Raw genomic sequence first — 20,864 nt, 5'->3', positions numbered from 1 at the left:
CACGACCACAGAGAAAACATGCACGGACAATAAAGGATATAACAGGAAGCGACGGGCTAAAGGAGCGAGAAGAAACGTGTGAGCGGTCCGGCGGAGGCGTTTTTTCCTGGTGCAGCAGCAGAGGCCCAGAAGGAGCGTTTGATTAAATCTGCGGTTGACGTGTGGGACAGGTGAGATTGATGAGGTTCCTCTGAGCTTCACACTGTGAGGAGAGCGGCGGTCCAGGAACAGAACGCTGCAGTGTGGCGGGCCAGGGCTCGGGGCCCGTTCACGCCGTGGGGTCCCCCGGCTGATTAATGGGACTGGAGGCCCTTCAAAAACAGCACTCCCCGCAGACAGGGCCCGACGGCGCTCCAAAAATAACCAGGCAGGACGGCCGGCCTCCTGCCCTAACAGGCTGCAGCTTCTGGAGGAACCAGACCTCTGCAGCCTGGAGGGACAACCAGGAGGAGCTGCTGGAGACAGGAAGCTGTAACCTGCCTCATTAGAAACTAAACGTTTAAGGACTCCTCTGGTTTACTGATAGTCCATCAGTGACGGCGTCAGGTTACCTTCTGGTGTTATTTACACAACATCTGTCACACTTTACTGATCAAACTCGAATATTTATTCAAAGCTGATCAGACAAAGTAAAAAAAAAAATTAAAAAAAGGAAAATGTGCACATCTGCAGTTCATCGACCGATAAAATCTCAGCAGAGGAAAATGTTTCCAAAGTCCAGAGACGATAAAACAGTCATAAAAAACGTAGGTAACAGGATTTTAGAAAGTCTGAACCTTGTAGTACATTCTTCTGCTTCAAGAACTGGAAAAGAAATCCAGTATGTTTGAGTGAGTTTGTAGATTCAACAGCTGCCAAAACTATCGTCTCAATTTAAAAAAGTGCTCAACAAAAGACTGACGCTAATGTAATAAACATACAAAATACAATAAACAGATTAAAGCTACATTAGGCTGGAACATTGAAAAACAAACCAAACCTCTAAAAAGTTTGAAAATTTCCCTCCATGTGAAACTTTACAGACCAGCACTGAATATTTCACTGATTTTTTTTTGTCCAAAGTTTATCAGACAAAGTCAAAAAATGGAAAACTTGTACATCTGCTGTTAAACAACTGATAAAATCTCCAATGAGGAAAATTTTTCTAAAGCCAAGAAAAAGGTAAAGTCTCAATAGTTGCAAAAAATTTGAAACATTTGCAGAATTTATGCAACTGTATTGAAAGTCTGCACATTTTCATTCTTCTGCTTCAAGTACTAAAAAAGAAATCCAATAAGTTTGAGTGAGTTTGTAGATTTAACAGATGCCAAAAGTATCAACTCGATTTGAAAATGCTCAGTAAATATGCAACAGAAGACCGACTCTAACGCACTATAGGAGGTCCTAGACTTACGATAAAGTTACGTTCCTACGGATCGAGAAAATTCGGATCTGGCGAAAATGTGAACAAAGCTAATACGTCCATCACAATGTCGATCAGTTCTTCAGAAAGATCATAAATCACGTACGCATGTATGAATTATTTTACAAGAAGATAACAGAATATGTTCCACTGTTTTTACAACATCAGCATTTCATTCTATCTAATTTCACCTCCATGGAGATGCCTTTCCTTTTCTTTGAAGCATCAGAAGAGTCTGATTTACACTTCGGCATCATAAAGAAGGGCAAAAAGTTAAGAATGTAGCACAATCCAAGGTGGTGAATGTAAACTAAGCCGTCTTATAGCGCCGAGTGATGACATATTTATCCGCTCCACTCGTCAACTACTTCCACATAACCAGTTCTGACATAACAATGAGATGCTGTAATTCGAGGACGTCTGTTAAAGCTACAGTAGGAAAGAATACAGAACATCAAAAAACTAACCAAACTTCTAAAAAGACAAACTTCTAGAAAACCATGTTTTCTCGAAAAATGCAATTCCACTGAAATAAATATGACTTACTTTCTTCATGTCTGGACATAGACTAACATCTCAATGCTGAATATAACACAGGTTTGATGATATTTACTGTCTGGTGTTTAAAATCTGCGAGTTTCATGACTATCATGACACTTTCAACTTTATATGCAGCAGTTTTTATCACTTTCTCACTAAACTTGAATTTCCTTTGGGATTAATAAAGTATCCATCCATCATCTATCCATCTATCTATCATCTATCAATCATCCATTAATCCATCAATCTATCATCTATCAATCCTCTATCCATCCTCTATCCATCTATCATCCATCCATCCATCAATCTATCATTTATCAATCATCCATCTATCACCCATCCATCATCTATCCACCCTCCCATCCATCCATCCATCCATCCATCCATCCATCCATCATCTATCCACCCTCCCATCCATCCATCCATCCATCCATCCATCATCTATCCACCCTCCCATCCATCCATCCATCCATCCTCCCATCCATCCACCCTCTATTCATCCATCCATCCTGAGTGTAAATTCAGGTTAAAAACATGTGCAGCAGCTGGAAAAGCCAATCTAAGCTCCCTGTTTTCTCTGAATAGTTTCATTAAACTGCTTCCTCCTGCTCTCTGTGTTGACAATGGACACGTTTCATTTTATTCCACTTGCAGGAAACAAGATGACTGACAGGAGAGCTAATAATACCTGAAAAAAAACACAAAGTCACGACGCTGCAAAAAATAACCTCCACGCACGTTGTAAATTTATCAATATGCAATTATGGCGAGAAACCTCCACTGCCGTCGTTTCCTCAGTGTCAGGGGGCGGCATATCGTCGGACACTCGCTACGTTTTAATTAAAAATGTCAGGAAAGGCACTGTGGGAGCTACTCTGTAGTTGCAATCAGCTGGACGAAGGTTTTCCTCAAACATGTGGGATTGTTTTCCAGAATCAGAAGGAATACGACAGAGTTGATTAGCCGGCAGGGAGGATTAACGGGCGTCTCTGACAGTTGAAAACAAATAGGGCGCTTAATGAACGTCCTCAAAGGGGAGGCCCGGTTTCCTCGCCCAGGCCCGAGACTCCCCAGTGGTCCGGCAGCCGCTCTAATGGTTTTAACCGACACCCGAGTCGCTACACTCGGACTAGGAGAGGCAAATTAGAAGTCACTTCCTGTTTCCTGGAGCCCCGAGCTGACATGACTGATACCAGCCAATAACAGACCACAGGAGAGGACGGCCATGTTTCCAGCCCAGTGGAGGATGGGAGGCAGGAAAGGACTGAAAACATGAAGGTTTTATACTAACTGTAGCCTAAAATGAAAAGATTCACTGTTCAGGTTCAAATTCATCTACACATGGTTCCAAATGTTATTAAATCATCAGCTTAATTAGCAAAACGTGAAGATTTGCTTGTTTTTCAGAGGATTATGATGTTTAACCACTTTTTTATTTGCATTTTTCAGTTCAATTCAGTTGTATTTATGTAGCGCCAAAAGGTTGGAAGGGAGTAAAAGGCTGCAAACACGAGAATTTTATTACTAACTGGAACTAAAATGACTAAATTCACTGTTTATGCTCAAGTTAACTCATGCACGGCTACAAATGTGAAGAAATTATGAGCTTAATTAGTAAAATATGTCAAGATCTGCTTGTTTTTCAGAGAATTATGATGTTTAAACCCCATTTTTTTCTCACTGTGGACTCATTTTTCTACTTATTACCTCCGCCAGGAGGTGATGTAATTACCGGAGTTTGTTTGTCTGTCTGTCTGTCTGTCTGTCTGTGTGTCTGTTTGTCTGTTAACAGCATAACTCAAAAAGACATGGACGGGTTTTCACCAAATTTTTACAGGATGTCCGGAAGAGCAAGAGTAAGAATCGATTAGATTTTGGAGGCGATCCGAATCACCGTCTGGATCCAAGAATTTTTTGAAGGTCGAAGGACAATTGAGAGATGGCCGCCAGGCCTTCAAAAAAATTCCTGGAACCAGACGGTGATTCGGATCACCTCCAAAATCTAATCGATTCTTACTCTTGCTCTTCCGGACATCCTGTAAAAATTTGGTGAAAACCCGTCCATGACTTTTTGAGTTATGCTGTTAACAGACAAACAGACAGACAGACAGACAGACAGACAGACACACACAGACAGACAAACGGCATGGCGGAGGTATGCGCTCTCCGAGTGCTTTTCTAGTTTTTATTAATTTCACTTTTATTTGTATCTTTCCAACAGGCTGGAAGGCAGTAGAAGCCTGTTTTAATGCCAACCAAACACTATGACAACAAAATTTGATGTTTGGGTTAAAGTTAACTCACACACAGCTTCAAATGTGATGAAATTATGAGCCTACCTAGTAAAATATTTGAACATTTGTTTGTTTTTCAGAGATATATGATGTTTTATCCCATCTTTTATGCACTGTGGATTAATTTTTCAGTTTATTTCCATTAAATTCACTCTTTTATATGTTTCCAACAACCCGAAAAGCAGTAAAGGGCTGCAAACATTAATAAAAATTCACTGTTTGGGTTAACTGACATATGGCTTCAAATGTTCAAAAAAATACCTTAATTTGTAAAATATGTTTGTTTTTTAGAGAATCTGACACTAAAATTATGAAATTTATGGTTCAGGCTCAAGGTAATTCACACATGGCTTCAAATGTTGCAAAATTATGATGTTAATTGGTAAAATATGTAAAGATTTGCTGGTTTTCACACATTTTTTTTACCCACTCAGGGCTCATTTTTCTGTTTAGTCCAATGCAATTGTACTTCTATAGGGCTAATTCACAACATGTCATCTCATAGCATTTTAAATCCAACAAATGCAAATTGTTCTTTGGATTCCCTTCCTAGAAGAAACGCCACAGGTAGCACAGAGTTTTCTATGGATGTTTAGAGTCCTGCATCCTATTCTGTCCTAAATTACCGACAAACTTTCCTCTCCAAATTAAAAGCATCTGTCAGAGGTTGTGCGACTTTTAAAACACCTTTTGTCCAGAAAAAGCCTCGGAGAGAGCAGCCGGTTTGACGTACATCACACCTCGGCTGCATTGTGGGGCTGGAAAAGGAGCAGAAAGGAGCAGCGACACTTCATTCCTGCTGCTAATGAAGCACCGCTGCCACGCTTTCCCCGCCTCTCTGGAGACTCTCCTCCTAACCAAACACAGACTGCAGCCTTCCAGCTCGTCCATCAGCCGCTACACCGCAGCATTTAGCGTTGTTGTCCGACCCGTTGTTCTTACGAGCGCCAGGGGACTCGTCGTTTCTCTTCACACCCCATTTGCTTCTCCTGGGCAGCCGTTTCGCTTATTTCTCGAATAAAAAGCTGCACTTAAGGAAAAGCTACCGAGGAAGTGATGTCACACAGCAGACAGGAAGTAGAGGACGAACTCTAGACGGATGACAACAAGAGTTTCAGTCACGATTTAGAGCAGCTAAACGCAACTAATGACAGAAAAGGATCCATAAAACAGAACAAAATAATCAATAAACTCAGGGTGGAGCAAAGAATCTGGTCGGAGAAAACACTTCACTTTAGAGGAATTCTTAAATATTTTTGTGATAATAGTGAAATATGACAATTTTACACTTAAATTACCTCACTATAATCATCAGATTTACTGTTAATTGTAGCCTTATTTTAGCTCATTAACATTTAATTTTAGGGGAATTCCTAAACAAGGCATGTAGATTAAAGTGAAAACAGTGAAATATGACAATTTTACACTGAAATTTGGTTAATTTATCTCAGTATAATCACCAGATTAAATTTTTACTGCTCCATTTTAGCATTATTTTAGCTCATTAACATTTTATTTATTTTATTTTTTTATTAACTGTTAATTCTAGTTTTATTTCAGTTCATTAGTACCGTATTGTAGGGAGATTTTCAAATGAGGCGAGCAGAATAAAGTGAAAATAGTGAAATATGACAATTTTACACTATTTGTTTATGTTTGGCAATAAAACTCCACGTCACACATGCTAAGGTCCAAGACCGTCATAAAATTAAACAATTCTTGCAAAATTTTACAACAAACACGTCATTTTTTTTTCTGTTTAGCATAAATCTGTTTATTTTTGGCAAATTGTTAAATGAAATGTAGAATAAAGTGATTATGATGAATTATCACAATTTATAACTCAGATTTGGTTAATTTATCTTCAGTATAACAGCCACATTTACCGTTCACTGCTCCATTCTAGCCTTAGTTTATCTTATTAACACTTAATTTTAAATGAGGCATGTAGAATAAAGTTATTAGAATGAAATATGACAATTTTACACTTGGTTTAGTTCATTTTTGCCAATAAAATGTTTGAGGATCGTCGTAACATCCAACAATTCTTTGTATTTTTACCATTTCTGACTTCAATAAATGGTGTCATTTGATCATTTTGAATTTTAGCTCAGTTATTTTATTTCAGTCATGTGTCAGCTTAAAGGTGTCCTTTTTGCATTTTTTTCTGATAAAAACATTGGAAAACAATGGCAGCTGTTTTGATTTCTTTCTTTATGGTGAAAAAAAGAATCCATAAAAAATCCAAATAATCCCAATAAACTCACAGGTTTGTAAACTCTAACTCAGGAGATTCGGGTATAATCAGTGTCTGATGTTTAATTCTCACGATGGCAGGCTGTAAAGTGTTTCTACGCGGAGCCTCGTTTTAGTTCCCTCCATGATTTCCTCCATTTCCCAGAATGCCTTTCCCCGGGGATCTGCGTAGCCTTGCTGGCTTTCATCTGCTCTTTCCTCTTTGATTGTGAGCAGCTGACACCGAAGCTGACAGTCGCTGTAGAAGCTTAAAAAAGAAAAAAAGCTTCCTACTGTCAAACTGGATGCAGCTGCTCTGAATACAAGAACTTCCTGCTGCAGCACCGCTACTATTCTCTGCATAAAACGGTTAAAATGGGATCAAGAAGAAACAAGACCACCACACACAGAGGGACTGCTGAACCTAAAAACATGAAAAATACATCTTCTTAATCTGTGTATTTGCAGAAGAAACACTGCTTTGACTGGATTCTTGCGTTCAGCTGGATGGCTCATCACAAAAGCCATAAACACGACGTAATAATCACGATTTCTGGCAGTAAAAACTGAACATAAAATCATCACACATCATCAGCAGAGATCCAGGAATGACTCTGATCTGAAAATATTTAACTTCCAAACCAAAGTTCACCTGTAGCCATAAAAATGTGTTAACCTCAGGTTGATTAATGAGTTACAAGTCAACATGTGAGTTCTTTAAGGTCTCAAGTGATTTTTTTTTCATTGAATCTGATGCTGCACAAAATAATAATAATAATTTTTATTTTTATTTAAAAATAAACCGACGGTGACAAACTGCAGTTAAAATGGTACAATCCTGAAAATGAATATTTATGTGTCGTGATCAGGACTGATTTTGTGTTTCGTTTTTTAAAGAATTAAGAAAGTCAAAGTAGGAAGATATCTTATAGCTCCTGAGTCTGTTAAAAAAAACATCAGATTCAACGTCAGTAATCTTTAAAATATTCCTGATTGTTAAAATCAAAAGACAGAATTTAGAATTTACCTCTGATTATACGAGAAACGACTCATTTTATGCTTGTTTTCATAATAAATAACAGTGAAATAAAAATTGGCCATCTGGCTTATAAAGCTTTAAATTTGTCAGTTGTGATCAGAAGTAATGTTGGTTTAAAAAAGCGAATCAGCCAAAGTCTAAATAATGTGAACATGGAATATTTTCATTGCTGAAATGAGCTCTGCTGTAAAAAGATTCAACACTCAGTGTCTCTCTGCAACTCTTCCTGCTCTACTCTGTCCACACCTTTCCTGGTTCCTCCCTTCAGATCTGAACTCTGATGACGGCTGAAGAAGCTGACAGGAACCCGTTTACTGCAGGAACACATGATTTGTAGATCAGAGGTCAGACTAGTCTCAGGTACGAGGAAGTCAAACACAAAGTCTGTGTGAATTTCACAATAAGAGGCCAAACAGACCAGACAGGACCTGACAGCCTTCATCTTCCTCCCAGTGCAGACGTCACAGGACACATCTTCAGGTCCAGCATAGCAGAGATGTAGGTGGCTTTGGATGAAACTGTAGAAGTGGAGTTCAGATCCTCATTAAAACTTTACTGTCTGATCCACTTCTGATGCTCACATTTTGTCCTTTTAGGTTTGAAGTTTTCTAATCTGTTCTTGAATGTTTTGTAGGTACAAACAAATAAAATACAATTACAATCATTGTTATTTTATTATTAGTTTTCATTAAAACATCAATTTATAGAGCTATAGTAACATAATATGGTATAAAAGTGACCAGTTTATCAGTGAAGTGATTTACAGCACAGTACTGGTGTTTGTTTTATTTATTTGTTTTAAAATTCAGTATTTAACATGTGGAATCTTTACAAAACTCTGTATCTCCACTTCTTGCTCTTCTACTGTGATATTATTTTCCTGATTATCCTCTTTTTGTCTTCTCTGTCGAAGCGTTTTCTGTTTTAAAAGTTGATTTACAAAAACTATTAGCATATAACAGATGTGTGGCTGCTATTAAAGACATTTTAACAGCTGGAATTGAGAGTATTACATCATTTTGACCAAAAGAAGACTTTAACCTGCTGTATCAAACATCTGTATGGTTTCTCTGTGTGCAGAAAATAAAATTAGATGAGAAATGTTTGTGTTTGTGTCATTTGGCTCCACAGAGATGCTTGTGATCAGGAGCGATGTTGGTTTAAAAAAGCGACTCCACCAAAGTCTGAACAATGTGAACGTGGAATATTTTCATCACTGCGTATTTGACAAGCGTATTTTATGACTGAGGAAATCTGAGTACGTTTTTTAACCCTCATGTCGTCCTGAGGGTCAAAATGACACAGTTAAAAGTTTTGAAATGTGAAAAAATATGTTTTCACAGTGAAACTTCTGATTTTTGGGAAATCTTTGAACATTTTTTGGTTTAAAAAAAGAAATGTTAAAAATGTTTCTTAAGAACATTCACACAAAAGTAAACAAAAATCCAGCAAATTTCACTGATTTTGGTTGATTTTTATGTGAATGTTCTTAAAGAAAATATTAGAAGTTTTACTGATATATATGGAATCACTTTAGACATTTTTACTCATTTTTTGGAACATTTTTACTCATTTTTTGAAAATATTTACAAGAATTTTCTTGTCAAATTTGAAGGATCTTTTGAAAAATAAAACTTTATTTGAATTATTTGAATTTTCTTCCTGAAAGTTTTGCAAATCTTCAGAAATTTGTGGATTTTTTTTGCTGAATTTTTGGATTTTTTTCAGACAAGGAAACTATATTTATTTGGTAAATGAGGACAACAGGAGGGTTGAATAGAAATGAGCTCTGCTGTATAAAGATTCAACACTCAGCGTCTCTCTGCTCCTCCTGGAATGAACTTCAGCCTGAAAATCCTCCTCCTCTTCCTGCTCTACTCTGTCCACACCTTTCCTGGTTCCTCCCTTCAGATCTGAACTCTGCAGACGGCTGGAAGAAGCTGACAGGAATCATTCACTGCAGGAACACGTGATTTGTAGATCAGAGGTCAGACTAGTCTCAGGTACGAGGAAGTCAAACAGAAACAGTCTGTGTGAGCGACAGGAGAAATGGCGCAGCAAAGAAATCAGACGGATTCAGAGAAATTCTCTTGTTCCATCTGTCTGGATCTCCTGAAGGATCCGGTGACTACTACCTGTGGACACAGCTACTGCATGGACTGTATTAAAACACACTGGGATAGAGAGGATGGTACCAGACTCTACAACTGCCCTCAGTGCAGGAAGATTTTCACACCGAGGCCTGTCCTGCAGAAAAGCACCATGTTAGCAGAGTTAGTGGAGGATCTGAAGAAGACCAGACTCCAAGCTGCTGATCTCTGCTATGCTGGACCTGAAGATGTGTCCTGTGACGTCTGCACTGGGAGGAAGATGAAGGCTGTCAGGTCCTGTCTGGTCTGTTTGGCCTCTTATTGTGAAATTCACCTCCAGCCTCACTATGATTCACCTCCATTAAAGAAACACCAGCTGGTGGAGCCCTCCAAGAACCTCCAGGAGAACATCTGCTCCCATCATGGTAAGATGATGGATATTTTCTGTCTCACTGATCAGCAGTTGATCTGTTATCTCTGCACCATGGATGAACATAAAGGACATGAAACCGTCTCAGCAGCAGTAGAAAGGAAGAAGAAGCAGAAGGAGCTGGAGGTGAGTCGACTGAACGTCCAGCAGACAATCCAGGACAGACAGAAAGACGTGAAGCTGCTCCAACAGGAGATGAAGGACATCAAAGTCTCTGCTGATAAAACAGTGGAGGACAGTGAGGAGATGTTCACCCACATGATCCGTCTCCTCCAGAAAAGAGGCCGAGATGTGGAGCAGCAGATCAGATCCCAGCAGAAGACGGAAGAGAGTCGAGTCAAAGAGCTTCAGGAGAAGCTGGAGGAGGAGATCAGAGATCTGAAGAGGAAAGACGCTGAACTGAAGCAGCTCTCAGATACACCAGATCACAGCCACTTCCTCCACAACTACCCCTCAGTGTCAGCACTCACTGAGTCCAAACCCTCATCCAACGTCATCATCCGTCCTCTGAAACACTTTGAGGACGTGACAGCAGCTGTGAAAGAGCTCAGAGATCATCTACAGGACATTCTGAGGGACACGTGGACAAACATCTCACTGGCAATCACTGAAGTGGATGTTCTACTGTCACAACCAAAGACCAGAGATGAGTTCTTAAAATATTCAAGAGAAATCACTCTGGATCCAAACACAGTACACAGCCTGCTGTTATTATCTGAAGGGAACAGAAAAGTGACATTAATCACACTAGGCCTTTTTTATCCTGATCATCCAGACAGATTCACTTATTTTTGGCAGGTCCTGAGTAAAGAGAGTCTGATTGGACGTTCTTACTGGGAGGTGGAGTGGAGAGGATTAGAAGTTTCTGTAGCGGTCGCATACAAGAGTATCTGCAGAAAAGGAAGATCAGATGAATGTGGATTTGGACGAAGTGATAAATCTTGGTCTTTATATTGTGGCACCAACAGTTATTCATTTCGGTACAACAACATCCAAACTCCTGTCTCTGGTCCGCGGTCCTCCAGAATTGGAGTCTATCTGGATCACAGAGCAGGTATTCTGTCTTTCTACAGCATCTCTGAAACCATGACTCTCCTCCACAGAGTCCAGACCACATTCACTGAACCCATACATGCTGGAGTTTGGCTTTCAGACAGTCTATTTGATCTTTGGGGTACTAGAACCACTGTAGAGTTCCTTCAACTCAAATAGAGTAACTCCAGTGTCTGAGGGTCGGTTCATGTTCAGCCCTGATGTAAGTTCATCATCTAAGGTTTACTTCTGTAGTTGCAGCATTAATTAGTCACATGAGGACAGAACTGATTGATTCTTAAATGTTTCAGTCACTTTTAAATCTGCTTTCGGCTTCTGAAACTTTTCTTGATTTTATTTTTCATGTCTGACAAAAACTGAATGTTTTGTGGGTTTTGGATTCAAACTGTTGAATTGTTGAGCTGTGGAGGATTCAAATGTTTCTTTGTTTTAGTGTTTTATGACATTTTACACTCAGAATGATTCACAGAGAAAATAATCATCATGAAATAATCATTAACTGAAGTCCTGGAGTCCATAGTTTCATCATTTCTTTTGGATATTTTCTGTGACAGCTGAGGTTATTGTTGATGAACAACCAGTTTGAATGTACTTGTGTTAGTGTTTTGTGTGAATTCATAATCCAAAAGTTAAAAACTCGTCACTGAAACATTGAGTCACAGTTTTTTTTACAGGAGACACATTTAAACATCTGCATCAGTTTGACACATGAAATCACTAAATTCACATTTTATTCTTTACATTTCATTATAAATATTTCCGTTTTCACATTTTACCTTCTCAGAAACTATTTTGCAGATTTGGTCCGTTTATAATCAGGCCTTAATGATGAAAAGTTATTAAAATCTTCCACAACAGTCAAAGAGCTTTGATGCTTCACCATAAAACTAGAAAAGTCTTAGAAAATTTTAAATCCTTTTGGAAACATTTTGTGAGTTGATTCCACATAAACACAGGAAAGTGTCCTCATTTAATCACGTCTATTTCTACTTTACCAAATTTGGAGAAATCTGAGTCACTTGAGGATCATTTTGAATAACTTTTTTTGCCATTTAAGATTTTTGTAAGTCACTTTGGAAATGTTTTCACTATTTTATTTTTCAAATTTTAAGTCAGTTTGGATCATTTCTTTTACCCTTAAAAAAATATGAGTCGGATTGGAAAAGTTTTGAGTCATTTTGGAGAAACTTTCATCAGTGGATCCACATAAACAGAGCAGAGCGTCCTGATTTAATCACTCCTGCTTCTGTTTTACAAAATTTTAGCAGAGAATCTTTCATCATTTTGGAAACATTTCAAGTTATTTTTATCAAGTTTTAAGTCAACTTGGCTGATTCTTTAACCCCTTTGAAAAAAAAAACTGAGTAACTTTTGAGTTTTTGAGAATTCTAGAGAATTTCAAGTTGTTTTGTCTTGTTTGAAGTCATTGGAGACTTTTTTGTCAGAGGATCCCACATAAACAGAGCAGAACGTCCAGATTTAATCACTCTTGTTTGTACTTTACCAAATGTGGAGAATTCTGAGTCATTTTGGAAAAGTTTTTAATCATGATGGTGAATTTTGAATCACTTTGGAAACATTTCAAGTCATTATCGTCAGATTTTAAGTGATCTGCAACAATTCTTTAACCATTTTGAAAAAATAAAACAAAATCGGAGTCGCTTTGGAAAAGTTTCAGAGAATTTTAAGTCATTTTTGAAACTCTTTTGTCAGTCATTCCCACATAAATAGATCAAAGTGTCCAGATTTAATTACTTCTGTTTCTAATTTTTTTTTTTTTTTTTTTGAATTTGCAGAATTCTGAGTCACTTTGGGAACATTTGGAGTCATTTTGAATGATTTTTTTTAAACATTTTGAAGATTTTGTGTCACTTTGGAGAAGTTTTGGATCATTCTGAGAATCTTGAATCATTTTGGAATGTTTTGAGTCATTTTTTGACAGATTCTAAGTCAATGTGAAAATAGTTTTGTCAGTGGATCCCACATAAACAGAGAACGTCCTACTTTAATCACTCCTGTTTCTGTTTTACATCTTCAGTTATAGTCACTCTTACTAATGAAGAAGTCTTGTTATGAATGACAGCTTCTCTGATAAAACATCACATTTTATGTATATCTGGTCCAAATATCAGTTATTGGTCTTTCATGATTACCAATAATTGGCATCAGAATGGGTCCTAAAAGAAAAAAACTGTCTCTGGTTGAAATCCTAACTCAAAGTACATTAGTTTAATCTCAGATGTAGGTGGCTTTGGATGAAACTGTAGAACTGGAGTTTAGATCTTCATTAAAACTTTACTGTCTGATCCACTTCTGATGCTCACATTTTGTCCTTTTAGGTTTGAAGTTTTCTAATCTGTTCTTGAATGTTTTGTAGGTACAAACAAATAAAATACAATTACTATCATTGTTATTTTATTATTATTTTTCATTAAAACATCAATTTATAGAGCAATAGTAAGGGACAAAAGTGACCAGTTTATCAGTGCAGTGATTTACAGCAGAGTACTGGTGTTTGTTTTATTTATTTGTATTAAAATTCAGTATTTAACATGAGGAATCTTTATAAAACTCTGTATCTCCACTTTTTGCTCTTCTACTGTTATATTATTTTCCTGATTATCCTCTTTTTGTCTTCTCTGTCGAAGCGTTTTCTGTTTTAAAAGTTGATTAACAAAAACTATTAGCATATGGACTTCCAGTTATGGAGGCATAGAGAACAGACGCAAGGTGCCGTGCTCCGCTTGCTAGACTACTGAAAACTAGCCTTTTTCCAAGTTTACACCGAGTCAACCCGGTGCTACTCCTGTCTTAGTAAGTAGAGACACTGGAAACGAAACAATGCCACCGAAAAAGACCGACGAGAATAAAGATGAAAAGAACAGACAAGTACCATCTCCGAGTGCTAACATTGCCGGCGAGTTAGCTAGCAAACCTCCGGAGCACGAGCCTCAGTGGTTTATTTCTGAGATGGAGAAAGGAATACAGAAGATCAAGTCCATTATTGAAGGACGTCTAAACATGCTCTCTGAAATGATGGAAAAGATCGCTAGAGACAATGAAGCCATTGGACACCGGGTAAAGAGCGTTAAGACGAAGCTACCGAGCTCCACAGAGATGCTTGTGATCAGGAGCGATGTTGGTTTAAAAAAAGGGACTCCACCAAAGTCTGAACAATGTGAACGTGGAATATTTTCATCACTGCGTATTTGACAAGCATATTTTATGACTGAGGAAATCTGAGTACGTTTTCTAACCCTCATGTCGTCCTGTGGGTCAAAATGACACAGTTAAAAGTTTTGAAATGTGAAAAAAAAAAAATTTAACAGTGAAACTTTTGATGTCCACGTTTTCAACATTTTTGGGAAATCTTTGAACATTTTTGGTTTAAAAAAAGAAATGCTAAAAATATTTCTTAAGAACATTCACAAAAAAAATCAACAAAAATCCAGCAAATTTTGTTTGATTTTGGCAGATTTTTATGTGAATGTTCTTAAAGAAAATATTAGAAGTTTTACTGATATATCTAGAATCAGTTGAGATATTTTTAGGATTTTTTTGGAACATTTTTACTCATTTTAAAAAAAAATATTTACAAGAATTTTCTTGCCAAATTTGGCAGATTTTATTAAAAAAAACATTTAAGGGAAACTTTTAAGGAATTATTGGAATTTTCTTCCTGAAGGTCTTGCAAATTTTCAGAAATTTGGGGAATTTTTTGTTGAATATTTGAATTTCTTTCAGACAAGGAAACAATATTTTGTGGTGTCTATAAATGAGGACAACAGGAGGGTTAAAAAGAAATGAGCTCTGCTGTAAACAGATTCAACATTCAGCGTCTCTCTGCTCCTCCTGGAATGAAGCTCAACCTGAAAACCTTCTTCTTCCTGCTCTACTCTGTCCACACCTTTCCTGGTTCCTCCCCTTCAGATCTGAACTCTGCAGACGGCTGGAAGAAGCTGACAGGAATCATTCACTGCAGGAACACGTGATTTGTAGATCAGAGGTCAGACTAGTCTCAGGTACGAGGAAGTCAAACACAAACAGTCTGTGTGAGCGACAGGACAAATGGCGCAGCAAAGAAATCAGACGGATTCAGAGAAACTCTCTTGTTCCATCTGTCTGGATCTCCTGAAGGATCCGGTGACTACTACCTGTGGACACAGCTACTGCATGGACTGTATTAAAACACACTGGGATAGAGAGGATGGTACCAGACTCTACAACTGCCCTCAGTGCAGGAAGATTTTCACACTGAGGCCTGTCCTGCAGAAAAACGTCATGCTAGCAGAGTTAGTGGAGGATCTGAAGAAGACCAGACTCCAAGCTGCTGCTGCTGATCTCTGCTATGCTGGACCTGAAGATGTGTCCTGTGACGTCTGCACTGGGAGGAAGATGAAGGCTGTCAGGTCCTGTCTGGTCTGTTTGGCCTCTTATTGTGAAATTCACCTCCAGCCTCACTATGATTCACCTCCATTAAAGAAACACCAGCTGGTGGAGCCCTCCAAGAACCTCCAGGAGAACATCTGCTCCCATCATGGTAAGATGATGGAGATTTTCTGTCTCACTGATCAGCAGTTGATCTGTTCTCTCTGCACAATGTATGAACATAAAAGACATGAAACCGTCTCAGCAGCAGCAGAAAGGAAGAAGAAGCAGAAGGAGCTGGAGGTGAGTCGACTGAACATCCAGCAGAGAATCCAGGATAGACAGAAAGTCGTGAAGCTGCTCCAACAGGAGATGAAGGACATCAAAGTCTCTGCTGATAAAACAGTGGAGGACAGTGAGGAGATGTTCACCCACGTGATCCGTCTCATCCAGAAAAGAGGCCGAGATATGGAGCAGCAGATCAGATCCCAGCAGAAGACGGAAGAGAGTCGAGTCAAAGAGCTTCAGGAGAAGCTGGAGCAGGAGATCAGGAATCTGGAGAGGAAAGACGCTGAACTGAAGCAGCTCTCAGATACACCAGATCACAGCCACTTCCTCCACAACTACCCCTCAGTGTCAGCACTCACTGAGTCCAAACCCTCATCCAACGTCATCATCCGTCCTCTGAGACACTTTCAGGACGTGACAGCAGCTGTGAAAGAGCTCAGAGATCATCTACAGGACATTCTGAGGGACACGTGGACAAACATCTCACTGGCAATCACTGAAGTGGATGTTCTACTGCCACAACCAGAACCAAAACCACAACCAAAGACCAGAGATGAGTTCTTAAAATATTCAAGAGAAATCACTCTGGATCCAAACACAGCAAACAGTTGGCTGGAATTATCTGAGGGGAACAGAAAAGTTTCATTCATGTTTCAACCTGAACGTTATCCTGATCATCCAGACAGATTCACTGGATGTCATCAGGTCCTGAGTAAAGAGAGTCTGACTGGACGTTGTTACTGGGAGGTGGAGTGGAGAGGAGGAGTTTCTGCAGCGGTGGCATACAAGAGTATCTGCAGAAAAGGAAGCTCAGATCAGTGTGGATTTGGACGAAGTGATAAATCTTGGTCTTTACGTTGTAATGCCATCAGTTATACATTTTGGTACAACAACACTAAAACTCCTGTCTCTGGTCCGCGGTCCTCCAGAATCGGAGTCTATCTGGATCACAGTGCAGGTATTCTGTCTTTCTACAGCGTCTCTGAAACCATGACTCTCCTCCACAGAGTCCAGACCACATTCACTGAACCCATACATGCTGGAGTTTGGCTTTCAGGCGATCGAGTTGTTTTTGTCTGTACTGGAACCACTGCAGAATTCTTAAAACTCAAATAGAGTAACTCCAGTGTCTGAGGGTCGGTTCATGTTCAGCCCTGATGTAAGTTCATCATCTAAGGTTTACTTCTGTAGTTGCAGCATTAATTAGTCACATGACGACAGAACTGATTGATTCTTAAATGTTTCAGTCATTTTTAAATCTGCTTTCAGCTTCTGAAACTTTTCTTAATTTTATTTTTCATATCTGACAGAAACTGAATGTTTTGTGGGCTTTGGATTCAAACTGTTGAACTGTTGAACTGTGGAGGATTCAAATGTTTGTTTTAGTATTTTCTGGTATTTTACACTCAAAATGATTGACTGAGAAAATAATCATCATGAAATAATCTTTAACTGAAGTCCTGTAATCAATAGTTTCATCATTTCTGTTGACTGAGCTGAGATTATTGTTGATGAATAACTTGTTGTTTTTTCTGGGTGACACGGTTTCTACAGAAGAAACATTTAAACATCTGCATCAGTTTTGACACATGAAATCACTAAATTCACATTTTATTCTTTACATTTTATTATAAATATTTCCCTGTTTTCACATTTTACCTTCTCAGAAACTATTTTGCAGCTTAAGAGTTTGAATGAAAATGTAACAGTGAATGACTTTTAACGTCCTTCTGAATCTGATTTGAATTCATGTTTCTTCAATCTCATGTTAGTGATGCATTTAAGGAACCAGCTGAGGTGAAGGAAAAACCAGCTTTTTATTCAAATGTGCATTCATTTCTCTTTCACAGGGATATTTGTACAGAATGTGTTGGATTTCTATTTTATTGTGGATTTTCTGGTCAACACTTATGATATTTTATTGCAGTCAGATGTCATTTAATAATCTGACTTGGTGATTTTTATATATGTAGTTTTGCTTCTAAACTGTGGACAAACTTGTGATTCATCCTCATGTTGATCTAATCAAATCAAATAAACAACAATAAATAAACAGAGTCTGGATTCTGTCATTGATGCTCTAATTATACATTGAAATGATTATTCTATATTTGATATTTTTGTCATTTTTTCTCCTGTTAACTCTATTAAAGGGGTTAATGTTCCTTCGGTTGTATCAGAAAGTGTCTCATTTTAACAAATGTAACTCCAAGACTCCTCAGATTTGGTCCATTTATAATCAGGCCTTAATGATGAAAAGTTATTAAAATCTTCCACAACAGTCAAAGGGCTTTGATGCTTCACCATGAAAGTAGAAAAGTCTTAGAAACTTTAAATCCTTTTGGAAACATTTTGTGAGTCGATCCCACATAAACACGGGAAAGCGTCCTCATTTAATAATAATAATAATAATAATAATAATAACAATAATAAACTATATCTATATAGCACCTATCTAGAGCATAAAAGTCACAAGGTGCTTTACAAAAGCATAAAACAACAAGGCATAAAAACACAAAGTAATAGCAGAAATTGACAAAAAAAAAAAAGAAAACAGATAAACATACAACAAATCACACAAAGGCAAGTCTAAAAAGATGGGTCTTTAGCTGCTTTTTAAAAGTATCGACAGTATCCGCTGATCTTCATTTAGGTGGGAGAGAGTTCCACAGAGTGGGTGCCACAACCTCAAACGCGCAGTCTCCTTTACTTTTCAGCCTTGAACGAGGAACTATCAGCAGGCCCTGATCAGAGGACCTCAACGACCTGCTGGTGACATAAGGCTGTAGCAGATCTCTGATGTAGGCCGGTGCCTGACCATGCAGAGCTCTGTAAGTGACCACAAGGACTTTAAACTGTATCCAAAATTTAATGGGGAGCCAGTGAAGAGCAATTAAAATTGGAGTGACATGGGACCTTTTAGGGGTCCTGGTCAGCAGTCTGGCAGCGGCGTTTTGGACCACTTGCAGGCGGTCCAGAGACGCTTTGCTGAGGCAGGTAAAAAGCGAGTTGCAGTAGTCCAGCCGTGAAGACACAAACGCAAGGATTAACATCTCCATCTCAGCTTGAGACACAATGGGCCTGAGTTTGGCCATGTTCCTCAACTGGAAAAAGCAAGAGCGAATCAGCAATTTCACATGCTGATCCAGAGTCAGAGCCTGAGCCTGGTCCACAGTGACACCAAGAATTTTAACGGAAGGTTTAATCAAGGAGGTATGAAAACATAAACCATCTTTGATTCTAGGGACAAGACTTGGAGGAGCAGAGATAATGAATTCAGTTTTGTCAGAATTTAACTGCAAAAAGTTATTACCCATCCAGTTTTTTTTTGCTTTTTTTTTTTTAAAAATCGCTGTCACACAGTCACTTAGAACTGACAGTGAAGCAAGGTTGTGGGGCTTAAAGGAAAAATAAAGCTGAATATCATCAGCATAGCAATGATAAAAAATACCTTTAAACTGATTTATTATTTGCCCAAAAGGAAGCAAATACAAGGCAAATAGAACTGGACCAAGGACTGAACCTTGGGGCACACCACAGCGGAGAGGTTCAGGTGAGGAGGCGAAATTACCAACAGAAACAGCACAGCTCCTGTCAGAAAGGTAGGAGGAGAACCACCGCAGGGCTGTCCCCGTCACACCCACCCACTGACCAAGTCTCTCTATCAGTATACCGTGGTCCACTGTATCAAATGCTGAGCTGAGATCCAACAGCACCTCCACTGAACAATCTCCTGCGTCACTGCACATCAGGAGGTCATTAGAGACTCTAAGAAGGGCAGTTTCTGTAGAATACAGCCTTCGAAAACCTGACTGAAACTTATCAAAAATACAGTGCTAATCTAGAACAGTTGTAAGATGGTTTGCAACCACTTTCTCCAGGATTTTTGCAACAAAAGGCAGCTTGGAGATGGGCCTGTAGTTTTGAAGTAGAGAAGAGTCTAGATTTGATTTCTTGAGTAGAGGCTGAATAACAGCATATTTGAAATTAGCAGGGACACAACCACTTAACAAAGAGGTGTTAATTATAGAGAGCACCGCAGGATCAATTGATCCAAAAACATCTTTAAACAAAGATGTTGGTCGGACATCAAGAGAGCAAAAGGTAGTTTTCATACGGTTAACCAAGTTAGAAAGTTGTTGCAGGATTATCGGAGAAAAACTCTCCAGGAGAGACCGCCAAGAGAAGCAACAACCAGAGGGGGCAGGAGAGGGGACAATATTTGATCTAATGCAGCGCTCGATTTAGGCGGTAGCCAGGTCGCCGCGAGCGCCGGGAATCATGGCAGGTTGATGACATCATACAAAGTGGCTGCCTCCATGAAGAAAACATGATAGGCGGTTCAGCTCGATTGAGCACTCGGTTTCGACAGTCGCCAGGTCCCCATTTGCAACTAAAAATATCGCAAATGGTGACCTGGCAACCGTCTAAATCGAGCGCTGTAATGTCATTAATCTTGCTCAAGAAAAAAGAAAGAAAATTCTTACATTCCTCATCAGAGAATATTGGTACAGTAGGTGATACTGGGGTAACAATACTACCAATAGTCTCAAATAACACTTTAGGATTACGCTGGTTATTAGACACAAGCAGCTCTGGCCTCCTTCACTGCATTATTAAAAGATGCTAAAAGCTCTTTCAGAGAAGAATAGTGGACATGCAGTATCACATCTATTTGTGCATTTTCCAAATTTGGAGAATTCTGAGTCACTTTAGGAACATTTTGAGTCATTTTGAATGATTTTCTAACCATTTAGAAGCTATTTGTAAGTCATTTTGGAAATTTTTGATGACTTTTTTTTTTTCAAATTTTAAGTCAGTTTGAATAATCACTACCGGCTCTGTCAGCGAAGACAGAGACAGTGTAATCCAAAGAAGGCTGAGTCCTGGTAGTGATGAGTGTATGGCGGTGAACGGCAAGAATCCGGCATGAAGCATGAGGCAATGTTTCAGCGTCTGAGTTGTGGCAGAGCCAGGCTTTTATCAGCTGCTGATTGAGATTCGCGGCGGCTGTGCAGGACGCACAGCTGCTCGTCGTTGGCTTGACGAGCCAGAACACCGGAGCGGGAGGGGGTGTGACAGTTTCTGTTTTACAGAATTTTAGCAGAGAATCTTTCATCATTTT

General features: G+C 38.8%; 2 protein-coding genes across 3 annotated transcripts in view; one reads left to right on the top strand and one right to left on the bottom strand.

Annotated features, from left to right (window-relative positions):
• The window catches only part of wars2 (tryptophanyl tRNA synthetase 2, mitochondrial), a 76,192-nt gene that overhangs the window by 30,400 nt on the left and 24,928 nt on the right, over positions 1-20,864 (bottom strand). Inside the window, exon 2 of one of the 2 annotated variants that reach the window (XM_051959135.1) lies at positions 7,929-8,028. The exons of the other annotated variant lie outside the window; for it this stretch is intronic. Coding sequence (XP_051815095.1) covers positions 7,929-7,952 — 24 coding nt within the window. The 5' untranslated portion in view covers positions 7,953-8,028. The remainder of the gene's footprint in view (positions 1-7,928; positions 8,029-20,864) is intronic. 2 annotated transcript variants of the gene reach the window in all.
• On the top strand, positions 15,119-16,890 carry LOC110945626 (tripartite motif-containing protein 16-like). Its single transcript, XM_022187214.2, has one exon. It carries the CDS (start codon positions 15,152-15,154, stop codon positions 16,853-16,855), a length of 1,704 nt encoding a protein of 567 aa, XP_022042906.2. The 5' UTR covers positions 15,119-15,151; the 3' UTR covers positions 16,856-16,890.

Source organism: Acanthochromis polyacanthus, chromosome 14 (genome assembly GCF_021347895.1).
Source record: "Acanthochromis polyacanthus isolate Apoly-LR-REF ecotype Palm Island chromosome 14, KAUST_Apoly_ChrSc, whole genome shotgun sequence".
In the NCBI taxonomy this organism is placed as follows: Eukaryota; Metazoa; Chordata; class Actinopteri; family Pomacentridae; genus Acanthochromis; species Acanthochromis polyacanthus.
This window is presented reverse-complemented; position numbering and strand designations above follow the sequence as displayed.

Excerpts from the sequence above, each read along its gene's own strand:
- LOC110945626 (XM_022187214.2), top strand. The coding sequence starts at position 15,152 with ATGGCGCAGCAAAGAAATCAGACGGATTCAGAGAAACTCTCTTGTTCC.